The sequence below is a fragment of the Tachyglossus aculeatus genome, chromosome 22 (genome assembly GCF_015852505.1).
Source record: "Tachyglossus aculeatus isolate mTacAcu1 chromosome 22, mTacAcu1.pri, whole genome shotgun sequence".
Lineage (NCBI taxonomy): Eukaryota > Metazoa > Chordata > Mammalia > Monotremata > Tachyglossidae > Tachyglossus > Tachyglossus aculeatus.
Window position 1 is genome coordinate 51,357,508 of NC_052087.1, and position 18,058 is coordinate 51,375,565.

The 18,058-nt window shown below is 50.8% G+C and overlaps 1 protein-coding gene across 1 annotated transcript in view; it reads left to right on the forward strand.

Moving 5' to 3' along the window:
* The window catches only part of MAP3K11 (mitogen-activated protein kinase kinase kinase 11), a 55,397-nt gene that overhangs the window by 27,876 nt on the left and 9,463 nt on the right, over positions 1-18,058 (forward strand). The window contains exons 5-8 of the mRNA XM_038764604.1: positions 3,121-3,364; positions 6,379-6,492; positions 13,441-13,576; positions 13,682-13,773. Coding sequence (XP_038620532.1) covers positions 3,121-3,364; positions 6,379-6,492; positions 13,441-13,576; positions 13,682-13,773 — 586 coding nt within the window. The remainder of the gene's footprint in view (positions 1-3,120; positions 3,365-6,378; positions 6,493-13,440; positions 13,577-13,681; positions 13,774-18,058) is intronic.

The following is an 18,058-nucleotide window of genomic DNA, read 5'->3' on the forward strand; positions in this document are numbered from 1 at the left end:
CGCGCCTCACATCTTGCGCCTCACACCTCGCTCCTCACCCGCCCCGCCACCCACCCACCCATCGTGCCTCGCCCTTTGCTCCTCGCTCCTCACGCCTCACACCTCACCCTCGCTCCTCACACCTCACCCTCACGCCTCACTCCTCACGCCTCTCACCGGCCCCTGGCACCTCATGCCTCACCCCTCGCGCCTCACCCCTCACGCATCACACCTCATCTCTAGTGCCTCACCCTTTGCGCCTCCCACCTCGCCCCTAGTGCCTCATAGCTCGTCCCTCGCGCCTTACACCTTGCCCCTCGCGCATCACACCTCACACCTTGCCCCTTGTACGTCACGCCTCACACCTCACCTCTAGTGCCTCACTACTCGCCCCTCGCGCCTCACCCCTCACACCTGCTCCTCGTGCCCCATCCCTAGCGCCTCACATCTTGCGCCTCCTGCCTTGCCCTTCGCCTCTCGCTCCTCACTCCTCACGCCTCACACGGGTCCCTCACGCCTTGCCCCTCGTGCCTCACACCTCACCCCTAGTGCCTCATTCCTTGCGCCTCACGACTCGCCCCTCGGGCCTCACACCTTGCGCCTCACACCTCGCCCCTAGTGCCTCACACTTCACCCCTAGTGCCTCACCCCTTGTGCCTCACAGCTCATCCCTTGCGCCTTACGCCTTGCCCCTCATGCCTTGCCCCTCGTGCCTTGCCCTCCGTGCCTCACCCCTCACATCCTGCACCTTACATCTTGCTCCTCGCCCTCGGCCCCTCGCTCCTCACGCCTTGCCCCTCGTGCCTCCCACCTCACCTCTAGTGCCTCATTCCTTGCGCCTTACGACCTTCCCCTCGGGCCTTACACCTCGCGCTTCACACCCTGCGCCTCCCACCTCGCCCATAGTGCCTCACCCCTTGTGCCTCATAGCTCGTCCCTCGCGCCTTACACCTTGCCCCTCGCACGTCACGCCTCACACCTCACCTCTAGTACCTCATTCCCTGCGCCTCACTACTCGCCCCTCGGGCCTCACACCGTGCGCCTCCCACCTCTCCCCTAGTGCCTCAGCCCTTGTGCCTCACTACTCGCCCCTCGCGCCTCACCCCTCACACCTGCTCCTCGTGCCTCCTCCCTGGCGCCTCACATCCTGTGCCTCCCGCCTCGCCCTTCGCCTCTCGCTCCTCACTCCTCACATGGGTCCCTCACACCTGGCCCCTCGTGCCTCACACCTCACCCCTAGTAGTGCCTCATTCCTTGCGCCTCATGACACTCCCCTCGGGCCTCACACCTTGCGCTTCACACCCGGCGCCTCCCACCTCGCCCCTAGCGCCTCACCCCTTGCGCCTCATAGCTCGTGCCTTACACCTTGTCCCTCACGCCTCACCCCTAGCACCTCACCCCTCACACCTGCCCCTCACGCCTTGCCCCTCGCGCCTCACCCCTCACACCTGCCCCTTGTGCCTCACCACTAGCGCCTCACCTCTTGCACCTCCCGCCTCGCCCTTCACCTCTCGTTCCTCACGCCTCACACGGGTCCTTCAGGCCTTCCCCTCGTGCCTCACACCTCACCTCTAGTGCCTCATTCCTTGCGCCTCACAATTCGCCCCCTCGGGCCTCACACCTTGCGCCTCACACCTTGCCCCTAGTGCCTCACAGCTCATCCCTAGTGCCTGGCACCTTGTCCCTCACCCCTCACCCCTCACACCTGCCCCTTGTGCCTCACCCCTGGTGCCTCACATCCTGTGCCTCCCGCCTCGCCCTTCACCCCTCGCTCCTCACTCCTCACATGGGTCCCTCACACCTTGCCCCTCGTGCCTCACACCTCACCTCTAGTAGTGCCTCATTCCTTGCACCACACGACTCGCCCCTCGGGCCTCACACCTCGCGCTTCACACCCTGCGCCTCCCACCTCGCCCCTAGTGCCTCCCCCCTTGTGCCTCACAGCTTGTCCCTGGTGCCTTACACCTTGTCCCTCATGCCTCACCCCTAGCGCCTCACCCCTCACACCTGCCCCTCATGCCTCACCCCTTGTGCCTCACAGCTCGTCCCTCACTCCTTACGCCTCTCCCCTCACGCCTTGCCCCTTGTGCCTTGCCCTTCATGCCTCGCCCTTCGCCCCTTGCTCCTCACACGGGTCCCTCGCGCCTTGCCCTTCGTGCCTCATTCCTTGCGCCTCGCCCTTCGCCCCTCACGGGTCCCTCGCGCCTTGCCCTTTGGGCCTCATTCCTTGAGCCTCGCCCTTTGCCCCTCGCTCCTCACGCCTCACACGGGTCCCTCGCGCCTTGCCCTTCGTGCCTCATCCCTTGCGCCTCACATCTTGCGCCTCGCCCTTCGCCCCTCGCTCCTCACGCCTCACACGGGTCCCTCGCGCCTTGCCCTTCGTGCCTCATCCCTTGCGCCTCACATCTTGCGCCTCGCCCTTCGCCCCTCGCTCCTCACGCCTCACACGGGTCCCTCGCGCCTTGCCCTTCGTGCCTCATTCCTTGCGCCTCACATCTTGCGCCTTGCCCTTCGCCCTTCGCCCCTCACGCCTCACATGGGTCTCTCGCGCCTTGCCCTTCGTGCCTCATTCCTTGCGCCTCGCCCTTCGTGCTTCATTCCTTGCGCCTCGCCCTTCGCCCCTCACTGCTCACATGGGTCCCTCCCGCCTTGCCCTTTGTGCCTCATTCCTTGCGCCTCGCCCTTCACCCCTTGCTCCTCATGCCTCACACAGGTCCCTCACGCCTTGCCCTTCATGCCTCATTCCCTGCGCCTCACCCTTCGCCCCTCCCTCCTCACGCCTCACATGGGTCCCTCGCGCCTTGCCCTTCGTGCCTCATCCCTTGCGCCTCACATCTTGCGCCTCGCCCTTCGCCCCTCACTCCTCACATGAGTCCCTCGCGCCTTGCCCTTCGTGCCTCACTCCTTGCACCTCACATCTTGCGCCTCGCCCATCGCTCCTCGCACCTTGCCCTTCGTGCCTCATTCCTTGCGCCTCACATCTTGCGCCTCGCCCTTCGCTCCTCACCCATCATGCCTCATTCCTCGCGCCTCGCCCTTCTCGCCTCGCGCCTCGCGCCTCACGCCCCGCCCCCCTCGCCTGGCGGCCGCCCCCTGACGGCCGGGCCCCGCCCCGCCCCCCGCCCCCCGCCGGGGCCACAGGAGCTGCTGAGCCGCGAGGAGGAGCTGACGCGGGCGGCGCGCGAGCAGCGGTCGCAGGCGGAGCAGCTGCGGCGGCGCGAGCACCTGCTGGCGCAGTGGGAGCTGGAGGTGTTCGAGCGCGAGCTGACCCTGCTGCTGCAGCAGGTGGATCGCGAGCGGCCGCACGTGCGACGCCGCCGCGGCACCTTCAAGCGCAGCAAGCTCCGGGCGCGCGACGGCGGCGAGAGGATCAGCATGCCGCTCGGTGAGCCGCGCGCTCGGACACTCACGCCGCACGGAGGGAGGGACGGAGGGGCGGAGGGGCGGAGGGGCGGGGGAGGCTCGTTTGCATACCGCCGCGTGAGTGGCCGGAGGAAGGGGGCGGGACTGGGGCTCGTTTGCATGCCGCCGCGTGAGTGGCCGGAGGAAGGGGGCGGGCTTGGGGACTATTTGCATACCAGTGCGTGAGTGGCCGGAGGAAGGGGGAGGGACTGGGGCTCTTTTGGATGCCAGTGCGTGAGTGGCCGGAGGAGGGGGCGGGGCGGGATCTCGTTTGCATACCGCCGCGTGAGTGGCCGGAGGAAGGGGGCGGGACTGGGGCTCGTTTGCATGCCGCCGCGTGAGTGGCTGGAGGAAGGGGGCGGGACTGGGGCTCATTTGCATACCGATGCGTGAGTGGCTGGAGGAAGGGGGCGGGTTTGGGTTCATTTGCATACCGCTGCGTGAGTGGCCGGAGGAAGGGGACGGAACTGGGGCTCATTTGCATAGCACCGCGTGAGTGGTCGGAGGAAGGGGGCGGGTTTGATGTCATTTGCATACCGCCGCATGAGTGGCCGGAGGAAGGGGCCGGGACTGGGGCTCGTTTGCATACCGCCGCGTCAGTGGCCGGAGGAAGGGGGCGGGACTGGGGTCATTTGCATACCGCCGCGTGAGTGGCCGGAGAAAGAGGGATGGACTGGGAAGCAGCGTAGCTCAATGGAAAGAGCCCGGGCTTTGGAGTCAGAGGTCATGGATTCAAATCCCGACCCCGGCACTTGTCAGCCGTGTGACTTTGGGCATGTCACTTCACTTCTCTGGGCCTCAGTTCCCTCATCTGTAAAGTGGGGATGAAGACTGTGAGCCCCCCATGGGACAACCTGATCACCTTGTATCTCCCCAGCGCTTAGAACAGTAAGCGCTTAACAAATACCATCATTATTATTATTATTTACATACCACCGTGTGAGTGGCCGGAGGAAGGGGACGGGACAGGGGCTCATTTGCATGCCGCCGCGTGAGTGGCCGGAGGAAGGGGGCGGGGCTGGGGCTCATTTGCATACCGCCGCGTGAGTGGCCGGGGGAAGGGGACGGGACTGGGGCTCATTTGCATGCCGCCGCGTGAGTGGCCGGAGGAAGGGGGCGTGGCCCGGCGCGCGAGCCGAATGGGGGCGGGGCCTGGGCTTCCGTCCATTCATTCATTCATTCGTATTTATTTTTATTTATTTTTTTTAATGGCATTTATTAAGTGCTTACTATGTGCAAAGCACTGTCCTAAGCACTGGGGAGGCTACAGGGTGATCAGGTTGTCCCACGGGGAGCTCACAGTCTTAATTCCCATTTTACAGATGAGGTAACTGAGGCACAGAGAAGTGAAGTGAGTTGCCCAAAGTCACACAGCTGACATTGAGCGCTGACTGTGTGCAGAGCACTGTACTAAGCGCTTGGGAAGTACAAGTTGGCAACATATAGAGACGGTCCCTACCCAACAACGGGCTCCCAGTCTAGAAGATAATAAGAAAAGCAGCGTGGCCCAGTGGAAAGAGCCCGGGCTTGGGAGTCAGAGGTCATGGGTTCTAATTCCGGCTCCGCCACACGTCTGCTGTGTGACCTTGGGCAAATCACTTCACTTCTCTGTGCCTCAGTTAGCTCATCTGGAAGACGGGGATTAAGACAGGGAGCCCCACGTGGGGCAACCTGATTACCTTGTATCTGCCCCAATCAATCAATCGTATTTATTGAGCGCTTACTGTGTGCAGAGCACTGAACTAAGCGCTTGGGAAGTCCAAGTTGGCAACCTATAGAGACGGTCCCTACCCACCAGCGGGCTCACAGTCTAGAAGGGGGAGACAGAGAACAAAACAAAGCATATTAACAAAATAAAATAAATAGAATAGATATGTACAAGTAAAATAAATAAATAAATAGAGTAATAAATAACAGTAAGCGCTTAACAAATACCATGATTGCTATTATTATTATTAGATTACATACAATTATTATTGTACATATTTATTACTCTATTTGCACCATGATTGCTATTGTTATTATTATTATTAGATTACATACAATTATTATTGTACGTATTTATTACTCTATAGTAAGCGCTTAACAAATACCATGATTGCTATTATTATTATTAGATTACATACAATTATTATTGTACATATTTATTACTCTATTTGCACCATGATTGCTATTGTTATTATTATTATTAGATTACATACAATTATTATTGTACGTATTTATTACTCTATAGTAAGCGCTTAACAAATACCATGATTGCTATTATTATTATTAGATTACATACAATTATTATTGTACATATTTATTACTCTATTTGCACCATGATTGCTATTGTTATTATTATTATTAGATTACATACAATTATTATTGTACGTATTTATTACTCTATAGTAAGCGCTTAACAAATACCATGATTGCTATTATTATTATTAGATTACATACAATTATTATTGTACATATTTATTACTCTATTTGCACCATGATTGCTATTGTTATTATTATTATTAGATTACATACAGTTATTATTGTACATATTTATTACTCTATTTGCACCATGATTGCTATTGTTATTATTATTATTAGATGACATACAATTATTATTGTACATATTTATTACTCTATTTGCACCATGATTGCTATTATTATTATTATTATTATTAGATTATGTACAATTATTATTGTACGTATTTATTACTCTATTTTATTTGTACATATCGATCCTATTTATTTTATTTTGTGAATATGTTTTGTTCTCGGTCTCCCCCTTCTAGACTGTGAGCCCGCTGTTGGGTAGGGACCGTCTCTGTATGTTGCCAACTTGGACTTCCCCAGCGCTTAGTCCAGTGCTCTGCACACTGTAAGCGCTCAATGAATACGATTTGAATGAATGAATGAATGAATGACTGAGAAGAAGCCCCTGGGGTGTCGTGGGGAGTCGGAGACGAGTGGCGGGGGGCTGCGGGGGCGTCACACTCTGGCTTCATCCCCCTCCCGCAGACTTCAAGCACCGCATCACCGTGCAGGCCTCCCCCGGCCTCGACAGGAGGAGAAACGTCTTCGAGGTCGGAGCCGGGGACTCTCCAACCTTCCCCCGTTTCCGGGCTATCCAGTGTAAGACTGCCCTGTCCCCCCTCAACCCCACCGCCCCATTTCAGTCCCGCTTAGACCGACTTCTCAAGTCCGGGCCAGACTCTCAGTTCCCTCAGAAAGTCCGAGATCAAGGCCTTCCCAAGGAAAACCTGGCTTACTTCATGATGATGATGATGATGATGGCATTTATTAAGCTCTTCCTATGTGCAAAGCAAGGCCGAGATCAAGGCCTCCCCAAGGAGCCTGGCTTACTTCATGATGATGATGATGATGGCATTTATTAAGCGCTTACTATGTGCAAAGCAAGCCCGAGATCAAGGCCTCCCCAAGGAACCTGGCTTACTTCATGATGATGATGATGATGGCATTTATTAAGCGCTTACTATGTGCAAAGCAAGCCCGAGATCAAGGCCTCCCCAAGGAACCTGACTTAGTTCATCGTGATGATGATAATGGCATTTATTAAGCGCTTACTATGTGCAAAGCAAGGTCGAGATCAAGGCCAACCTGGCTTACTTCATGATGATGATGATGATGGCATTTATTAAGCGCTTACTATGTGCAAAGCAAGGCCGAGATCAAGGCCTCCCCAAGGAACCTGGCTTACTTCATGATGATGATGATGATGACAGCATTTATTAAGCACTTACTATGTGCACAGCAAGGCCGAGATCAAGGCCTCCCCAAGGATCCTGGCTTACTTCATGATGATGATGATGATGGCATTTATTAAGCGCTTACTATGTGCAAAGCAAGCCTGAGATCAAGGCCTCCCCAAGGAACCTGGCTTACTTCATGATGATGATGATGATGGCATTTATTAAGTGCTTACTATGTGCAAAGCAAGCCCGAGATCTAAGCCTCCCCAAGGAACCTGGCTTACTTCATGATGATGCTGATGATGGCATTTATTAAGCGCTTACTATGTGCAAAGCAAGGCCGAGATCAAGGCCTCCCCAAGGAGCCTGGCTTACTTCATGATGATGATGATCATCTCCTTGATCATGGAGATCACGATGATGATGATCTCCTTGGGGAGATCAAGGCCTCCCCAAGGAACCTGGCTTACTTCATCATGATGATGATGATGGCATTTATTAAGCGCTTACTATGTGCAAAGCAAGTCCGAGATCAAGGCCTCCCCAAGGAACCTTGCTTACTTCATGATGATGATGATGATGGCATTTATTAAGCGCTTACTATGTGCAAAGCAAGGCCGAGATCAAGGCCTCCCCAAGGAACCTGGCTTACTTCATGATGATGATGATGATGGCATTTATTAATAATAATAATTGTATTTGTTAAGCGCTTACTATGTGCAAAGCACTGTTCTAAGCTCTGGGGGGATACAAGGTGATCAGGTTGTCCCACCTGGGGCTCACAGTGTTCATCCCCATTTTACAGATGAGGGAACAGGCACAGAGAAGTTAAGTGACTTGCCCAAAGTCACACAGCTGACAATTGGCGGAGTTGGGATTCGAACCCATGATCTCTGACTCCAAAGCCCGGGCTTTTTCCACTGAGCCATGCTACTTCTCTATTAAGCGCTTACTATGTGCAAAGCAAGGCCGAGATCAAGGCCTCCCCAAGGAACCTGGCTTACTTCATGATGATGATGATGATGTTGGCATTTATTAAGCGCTTACTATGTGCAAAGCAAGCCCGAGATCAAGGCCTCCCCAAGGAGCCTGGCTTACTTCATGATGATGATGATGATGGCATTTATTAAGCCCTTACTATGTGCAAAGCAAGGCTGTGATCAAGGCCTCCCCAAGGAACCTGGCTTACTTCATGATGATGATGATGATGGCATTTATTAAGCGCTTACTATGTGCAAAGCAAGGCCGAGATCTAAGCCTCCCCAAGGAACCTGGCTTACTTCATGATGATGATGATGATGGCATTTATTAAGCGCTTACTATGTGCAAAGCAAGGCCGAGATCAAGGCCTCCCCAAGGAGCCTGGCTTACTTCATGATGATGATGATCATCTCCTTGATCATGGAGATCATGATGATGATGATCTCCTTGGGGAGATCAAGGCCTCCCCAAGGAACCTGGCTTACTTCATGATGATGATGATGATGGCATTTATTAAGCGCTTACTATGTGCAAAGCAAGGCCGAGATCAAGGCCTCCCCAAGGAACCTGGCTTACTTCATGATGATGATGATGATGGCATTTATTAAGCGCTAACTATGTGCAAAGCAAGGCCGAGATCAAGGCCTCCCCAAGGAGCCTGGCTTACTTCATGATGATGATGATGATGGCATTTATTAATAATAATAATTATATTTGTTAAGCGCTTACTATGTGCAAAGCACTGTTCTAAGCTCTGGGGGGATACAAGGTGATCAGGTTGTCCCACCTGGGGCTCACAGTGTTCATCCCCATTTTACAGATGAGGGAACAGGCTCAGAGAAGTTAAGTGACTTGCCCAAAGTCACACAGCTGACAATTGGCGGAGTTGGGATTCGAACCCATGATCTCTGACTCCAAAGCCCGGGCTTTTTCCACTGAGCCATGCTACTTCTCTATTAAGCGCTTACTATGTGCAAAGCAAGCCCGAGATCAAGGCCTCCCCAGGGAACCTGGCTTACTTCATGATGATGATGATGATGGCATTTATTAAGCGCTTACTATGTGCAAAGCAAGCCTGAGATCAAGGCCTCCCCAAGGAACCTGGCTTACTTCATGATGATGATGATGATGACATCTATTAAGCGCTTACTATGTGCAAAGCAAGCCCAAGATCAAGGCCTCCCCAAGGAAAACCTGGCTTACTTCATCATGATGATGCTGATGGCATTTATTAAGCGCTTACTATGTGCAAAGCAAGGCCGAGATCAAGGCCTCCCCAAGGATCCTGGCTTACTTCATGATGATGATGATGATGGCATTTATTAAGCGCTTACTATGTGCAAAGCAAGGCCGAGATCAAGGCCTCCCCAAGGATCCTGGCTTACTTCATGATGATGATGATGATGATGGCATTTATTAAGCGCTTACTATGTGCAAAGCAAGGCCGAGATCAAGGCCTCCCCAAGGATCCTGGCTTACTTCATGATGATGATGATGATGGCATTTATTAAGCGCTTCCTATGTGCAAAGCACTGTTCTAAGCGCTGGGGAGGTTACAAGGTGATCAGGTTGTCCCACGGGGGGCTCGTCTTAATCCCCACTTTACAGATGAGCTATAAGTTATATAGATGAGTTATATTGTACACTCCCAAGTGCTTAGTACAGTGCACACAGTAAGCGCTCGATAAATACGCTCGAATGAATGAATGGGGCTCACAGTTTCAATCCCCATTTTATTCATTCATTCATTCATTCAATCGTATTTGTTGAGCGCTTACTGTGTGCAGAGCACTGTACTAATCAATCAATCAATCAATCATATTTATTGAGCGCTTACTGTGTGCAGAGCACTGTACTAAGCGCTTGGGAAGTACAAGTTGGCAACATATAGAGACAGTCCCTGCCCAACAGTGGGCTCACAGTCTGGACGGGGGAGACAGAGAACAAAACAAAACATATTAACAAAATAAAATAAATAAATAGAGTAATAAATACATACAAACATACATACATATATACAGGTGCTGTGGGGAGGGGAAGGAGATAAGGTGAGGTGAGGTCACTGAGGCACAGAGAAGTTAAATGACTTGCTCAAAGTCACACAGCTGACAATTGGCAGAGCCAGGATTTGAACCCATGACGTCTGACTCCAAAACTCATGCTCTTTCCACTAATGAAGAAAGTTCATTCATTCATTCAATCGTATTTATTGAGCGCTTACTGTGTGCAGAGCAGCATACTGAGCGCTTGAGAAGTCCAAGTCGGCAACATATAGAGACGGTCCCCACCCAGCAGCGGGCTCACAGTGTAGAAGGGGGAGACAGAGGACAAAACAAAACATATTAACAAAATAAAATAAATAGAATAATAATATGTACAGGTAAAATAGAGTAATAAATCCGTACAAATATATATACAGGTGCTGTGAGGAGGGGAAGGAAGAGAGGAAAAAGGGGGCTCAGTGTGGGAAGGCCTCCTGGAGGAGGTGAGCTCTCAGTAGGGCTTTGAAGGGAGGAAGAGAGCGAGCTTGGCGGATGTGCGGAGGGAGGGCATTCCGGGCCATAGGGAGGACGTGGTCCGGGGTCATGGGTTCTAATCCCACCTCCACCACTTGTCAGCTGTGTGACTTTGGGCAAGTCACTTAACTTCTCTGGGCCTCAGTTCCCTCAGCTGTAAAATGGGGATTAAGACTGTGAGCCCCCCGTGGGACAACCTTGATTACCTTGTGTTCCCCCCCATCAGCGCTTAGAACAGTGCTTGGCACATAGTAAGCGCTTAACAAACACCATCAGTATTAAGGTGATTGAGTGCTTTTAAGCCAATGGTGAGGAGTTTTTGTCTGATGCTGAAGTGGATGGGCAACTACATAGTAAGCGCTTAATAAATGCCATTATTATTATTATTATTATTATTATTATACTGGAGTATCTTGAGGAGTAGGGAAACATGGTCTGAATGTTTTTGTAGGAAAATGATCCGAGCCCCATGGGGGACAGGGACTGTGTCCAACCTGATTTCCTTGTGTCCACTCCAGCACTTAGTACAGTGCCTGACACACAAATACCGTCATCATTGCTATTGGTTATTATAAACTTTTATCTACTCCTGCACTTAGTACAGTGCCTGGCACTTAGTATTCACTCAATCATATTTATTGAGCGCTTACTGTGTGCAGAGCACTGTACTAAGCGCTTGGGATGTACAAGTTGGCAAAATATAGAGACGGTCCCTACCCAACAGTGGGCTCACAGTCTAGAAGGGGGAGACAGAGAACAAAACCAAACATACTAACAAAATAAAATAAATAGAATAAATATGTACAAATAAAATAAACAAAATAGAGTAATAAATCCGTACAAACATATATACATATATACAGGTGCTGTAGGGAGGGGAAGGAGGTAAGGTGGGGGGGATGGGGATGGGGAGGTGGGGGAGAGGAAGCGCTTAATAAATACAACTATGCTGTTATTGTGAGTAGTAGTAATGTTATTTACTCATCATTTTAGTAGGCACTGTACTAAGCGTTTTGTCGAGAAGCAGCATGGCTCAGTGGAAAGAGCCCGGGCTTTGGAGTCAGAGGTCAGGGGTTCAAATCCCGGCTCCTCCAGTTGTCAGCTGTGTGACTTTGGGTTAGTCACTTTACTTCTCTGTGCCTCAGTTACCTCATCTGTAAAATGGGGATTAAGACTGTGAGCCCCCCCGTGGGACAACCTGATCACCTTGTAACCTCCCCAGCGCTTAGAACGGGCTGAGCCCCTTCCTTCCTCTCCCCCTCCTCCCCCCTCTCGATCCCCCCCCGCCTTACCTCCTTCCCTTCCCCACAGCACCTGTATATATATATATGTTTTTTCGTATTTATTACTCTATTTATTTATTTATTTATTGTACTTGTACATATCTATTCTATTTATTTTATTTTGTTAATTTGTTTTGTTTTGTTCTCTGCTTCCCCCTTCTATAATAATAATGATGATGGCATTTATTAAGCGCTTACTATGTGCAAAGCACTGTTCTAAGCGCTGGGGAGGTTACAAGGTGATCAGGTTGTCCCACGGGGGGCTCAGAGTCTTAATCCCCATTTTACAGATGAGGTAACTGAGGCACAGAGAAGTTAAGTGACTTGCCCAAAGTCCCATAGCTGACAACTGGAGGAGCTGGGATTTGAACCCATGACCTCTGACTCCAAAACCTGTGCTCTTTCCACTGAGCCATGCTGCTTCTCCTAGACTTCTTCTAGACTGTGAGCCCACTGTTGGGTAGGGACCGTCTCTAGATGTTGCCAACTTGGACTTCCCAAGCGCTTAGTACAGTGCTCTGCACACAGTAAGCGCTCAATAAATACGATTGATTGATTGATTGATTGCTTTGCACATAGTAAGTGCTTAATAAATGCCATCATTCTTATTAGTATTGTCGGTCAGTGTATTGATTGATCGATTGCTTTGCACATAGCAAGCGCTTAATAAATGCCATCATTCTTACTAGTATTGTCGGTCAGTGTATTGATTGATTGACTGCTTTGCACATAGCAAGCGCTTAATAAATGCCATCATTCTTATTAGTATTGTCGGTCAGTGGATTGATTGATCAATTACTTTGCACATAGCAAGCGCTTAATAAATGCCATCATTCTTATTAGTATTGTCGGTCAGTGGATTGATTGATTGATTTCTTTGCACATAACAAGCGCTTAATAAATGCCATCATTCTTATTAGAATTGTTGGTCAGTGTATTGATTGATTGCTTTGCACATAGCAAGCGCTTAATAAATGCCGTCATTCTTATTAGTATTGTCGGTCAGTGTATTGATTGATTGCTTTGCACATAGCAAGCGCTTAATAAATGCCATCATTAGTAATCAATTAATCAATCAATCGTATTTATTGAGCGCTTACTGTGTGCAGAGCACTGTACTAAGCGCTTGGGAAGTACAAGTTGGCAACATTGGTACTGTCGTTTAGTGTAAAAGAAGCTTAAGTCCCGTTCCCTACCCATAAGGACTCCCTGGGACCCCCAGTGAGGGCACGGTGCCCCCTCGGCATCACCCGCCCTGGAGATCACTTGTATTATTTTACTTGTACATATCTACTCTGTTTATTTTATTAGTATGTTTGATTTTGTTCTCCGTCTCCCCCTTTTAGACTGTGAGCCCGCTGTTGGGTAGGGACCGTCTCTCTATGTTGCCAACTTGGACTTCCCAAGCGCTTAGTCCAGTGCCCTGCACACAGTAAGCGCTCACTAAATACGATTGATGATGATGATGATGATGATGAACCTCTTCATTTGTGCCCTTTAGGGGAGGCAGGCCCCAGTCAGGGTCCGGGGCGTGAGGTGGGGTGGTCGGAGCGGGGAGCAGGAGCTGATCGTCCTCTGTTTCCCCTTCAGTGGAGCCGGGGGAAGCGGGGCAGGTCTGGGGGCGGCAGTCTCCCCGACGCCTGGAAGAAATGGGAAACGGGGACCGCCGACCGTGCTGGGCCTGGGGACCTGGCTCTCCCAAGCCGGGGGAGGCGCAGAATGGGAGGTGAGTGTCCCTCCCCTCCCCACGACCGATCCCGTCCGTCATCCCTCCTTTTGGGAGCGGCCCCCCGGGCCGTCCGCCCCTCACCCCCGTCTTGTCCCCCTGCAGGCGACGCTCCCGGATGGACGAGGCCACTTGGTCCCTGGAGTCCGAAGACCCTTCCCCTTTGGGGTCTCCCTCTACACCTCCCACGCTCAACGGTGAGGACCCTATCCTGGCCTTACTACTGCTAGGGAAGCAGCGTGGCTCGGTGGAAAGAGCCCGGGCTTTGGAGTCAGAGGTCGTGGGTTCAAATCCCGGCTCCGCCGCCGGTCAGCTGGGTGACTTTGGGCCGGTCACTTCACCGTCATCAATCGTGTTTATTGAGCGCTTACTGTGGGCAGAGCACTGGACTAAGCGCTTGGGAAGTACAAGTTGGCAACATATAGAGACGGTCCCTACCCAACAGTGGGCTCACAGTCTGAAAAGTGGGGTCACTTCACTTCGCTGTGCCTCAGTTCCCTCATCTGGAAAATGGGGATTAAGACTGTGAGCCCCATGTAGGACACCCTGATCACCTTGTATCCCCCCAGTGCTTAGAACAGTGCTTTGCACATAGTAAGCGCTTAACAAATACCATTATTATTATTATTACTATTACTACTGCTACTGCTACTTGTGATATTTGTTAAGCACTTACTACATGATGATGATGATGATGGCATTTGCTAAGCACTTACTATGTGCAAAGCACTGTTCTAAGCGCTGGGGAGGATACAAGATGATCAGGTTGTCCCACGCGGGGCTCACAATCTTAATACTCATTTTACAGATGAGGTAACTGAGGCCCAGAGAAGTTAAGTGACTTGCCCAAGGGCACACAGCTGACAATTGGCAGAGCCGGGATTTGAACCCATGACCTCTGACTCCCAAGCCTGTGCCCTTTCCATTGAGCCATGCTGCTTCTCAATAATGGCATTTGTTAGGCGCTTACTGTGTGCAAAGCACTGTTCTAAGCGCTGGGGGATACAAGGCGATCAGGTTGCCCCACGTGGGGCTCACAGTCAATCCCCATTTTACAGACGAGGTAACTGAGGCTCAGAGAAGTGAAGTGACTTGCCCAAGGTCACACAGCAGACGTGGCGGAGCTGGGATTCGAACCCATGACCTCTGGCTCCAAAGCCCGGGCTCTTACCACTGAGCCACGCTGCTTCTAACTATTTGACTGTGAGTCCACTGTTGGGGACTACATGCCAAGCGCTGTTCTAAACCCTGGAGTAGATACGAGGTAATCAGATTGGACACAGTCCCTGTTCCACATGGGGCTCACGGTCCTCATCCCCATTTCACAGATGAGGTGACTGAGGCACTTAATTTCTCTGTGCCTCAGTTCCCTCTTCTGTAAAATGGGGATTAAGACTGTGAGCCCCATGTAGGACACCCTGATCACCTTGTATCCCCCCAGCACTTAGAACAGTGCTTTGCACATAGTAAGCGCTTAGCAAATACCATTATTATTATTATTACTACTGCTACTGCTACTTGTGATATTTGTTAAGCACTTACTACATGCCAAGTTCTGTTCTAAACCCTGGGGTAGATATGAGGTAATCAGATTGGACACAGTCCCTGTTCCACATGGGACTCACGGTCCTCATCCCCATTTCACAGATGAGGTGACTGAGGCACTTAATTTCTCTGTGCCTCAGTTCCCTCATCTGTAAAATGGGGATTAAGACTGTGAGCCCCATGTAGGACACCCTGATCACCTTGTATCCCCCCAGCGCTTAGAACAGTGCTTTGCACATAGTAAGCGCTTAACAAATACCATTATTATTATTATTACTACTGCTACTGCTATTGTGATATTTGTTAAGCACTTACTACATGCCAAGCGCTGTTCTAAACCCTGAAGTAGATACAAGGTAATCAGATCGGACACAGTCCCTGGTCCACATGGGGCTCACGGTCCTCATCCCCACTTCACAGATGAGGTGACTGAGGCACAGAGAGGGTTGAAGTGACTTGCCCAAGGTCACACAGCAGACATTTACTATTTATTTTGTTAATGATGTGCAGGTACCTTTAATTCATTCATTCATCCATTCAATGTTCAATGTTGCCAACTTGTACTCTCCAAGCGCTTAGTACAGTGCTCTGCACACAGTAAGCGCTCAATAAATACAATTGATTGATTGATTGAATCATATTTATTGAGTACTTACAGTGTGCAGAGCACTGTACTAAGCGCTTGGGAAGTACAAGTTGGCAACATATTCTAATTGTTCTATTTTGATACCTGTCTACATGTTTCGTTTTGTTCTCTGTCTCCCCCTTCTCGACGGTGAGCGCGCTGTTGGGTAGGGACCGTCTCTATATGTTGCCGACTTGGACTTCCCAAGCGCTTGGTGCAGTGCTCTGCACACAGTAAGCGCTCAATAAATACGACCGAATGAATGAATGAACGTGGCGGAGCCGGGATTAGAACCCACATCCTCCTACTCCCAGGCACAGGCTCTTTCCATTAGGCCACACTGCAGTGAGCTGGTCCTGTCACCTTCTCCCCCTCTGATACCCCTGGATACCCCTCTCCGGCTTGGAGCCGGTAGCAGAGGGGAACGGTGCTGGATTAATTCATCCATTCAATTCATTCGATCGTATTTATTGAGCGCTTACTGTGTGCAGAGCACTGGACTAAGCGCTTGGGAAGTACAAGTTGGCAACATATAGAGACGGTCCCTATGCAACAGTGGGTTCACACAATTAATCTCTGCCAGGGCTGGATCACAGAGGGGGCGAACAGCAGTGGAACAACCCAGCCGAAGGACCCTACTTTAAACTCCGGGGACGGTTGCATCTCCCTTTCCTCTCTTTCCCACTCCCTCAGTGTGACAACGTGAGTCGGAAAACAGTGAGGGGCTTCTAGTAATAATAAGAATAATAATAATGGTGGTGTTTCTTAAGCACTTACTATGTGCCAGACACTAAACTAAGCGCTGGGGTAGATAATAATAATAATAATAATGGCATTTATTAAGCGCTTACTATGTGCAAAGCACCGTTCTAAGCACTGGGGAGTTTACAAGGTGATCAGGTTGCCCCACGGGGGGCTCACAGTCTTCATCTCCATTTTACAGATGAGGGAACTGAGGCCCAGAGAAGTGAAGTGACTTGCCCAAAGTCACACAGCTGTCAATAATAATAATAATAATGTTGGTATTAAGCGCTTACTATGTGCAAAGCACTGTTCTAAGCGCTGGGGTAGATACAAGGTAATCAGGTTGTCCCACGTGGGGCTCACACTCTTAATCCCCATTTTACAGATGAGGGAACTGAGGCCCAGAGAAGTGAAGTGACTTACCCAAAGTCACACAGCTGTCAAGTGGCGGAGCCGGGATTTGAACCCCTGACCTCTGACTCCAAAGCCCGGGCTCTTTCCACTGAGCCACGCTGCTTCCCTAAGTTCCTAGTTAATCAGGTTGGACACAGTATCTATCTCATTCATTTATTCATTCAATCGTATTTATTGAGCGCTTACTGTGTGCAGAGCACTGTACCAAGCGCTTAGGAAGTACAAGTTGGCAACCTATAGAGACGGTCCCTACCCAGCAGCAGGCTCACAGTCTAGAAGGGGGAGACAGACAACAAAACAAAACATATTAACAAAATAAAATAAATAGAATAAATATGTCCAAATAAAATGAATAGAGTAAATAAAACATACAAACATATATACATCTATACAGGTGCTGTGGGGAGGGGAAGGAGGTAAGGTGGAGGGGATGGAGAGGGGGTGGAGGGGGAGAGGAAGGAGGGGGCTCAGTCTGGGAAGGCCTTCTGGAGGAGGTGAGCTCTCAGTAGGGCCTAAATCGTATTTATTGAGCGCTTGCTGTGTGCAGAGCACTGTATTAAGCGCTCGGGAAGTCCAAGTTGGCAACATATAGAGACGGTCCCTACCCAACAGTGGGCTCACGGTCTAGAAGGGGGAGACAGACAACAAAACAAAACATATTAACAAAATAAAATAAACAATAAATATGTACAAGTAAAATAAATAAATAAATAGAGTAATAAATCTCATGCGGGGCTCCCGGGCTTAATCCCCATTTTTCAGATGAGGCAACTGAGGCACAGGGAAGTTAAGTGGCTTGCCCAAGGTCACGCAGCTGACAAGTGGTGGAGCCTGGATTAGAACCCAGGTCCTTCTGACTCTCAGGCCCGGGCTCTATCTAGAGAAGCAGTGTGGCTCAGTCACATCCAAGCCGTCACCAAAACCTGCCGGTCTCAGCTCTGCAACATTGCCAAGCTCCGCCCTTTCCCCTCCATCCCAACCACTACCCTGCTCATTCAAGCTCTCATCCTATCCCGCCTGGACTACTGCGTCAGCCTTCTCTCTGATCTCCCATCCTCGTGTCTCTCCCCACTTCAATCCATCCTTCACGCCGCTGCCCGGATCGTCTTTGTCCAGAAACGCTCTGGGCATGTTACTCCCCTCCTCAAAAATCT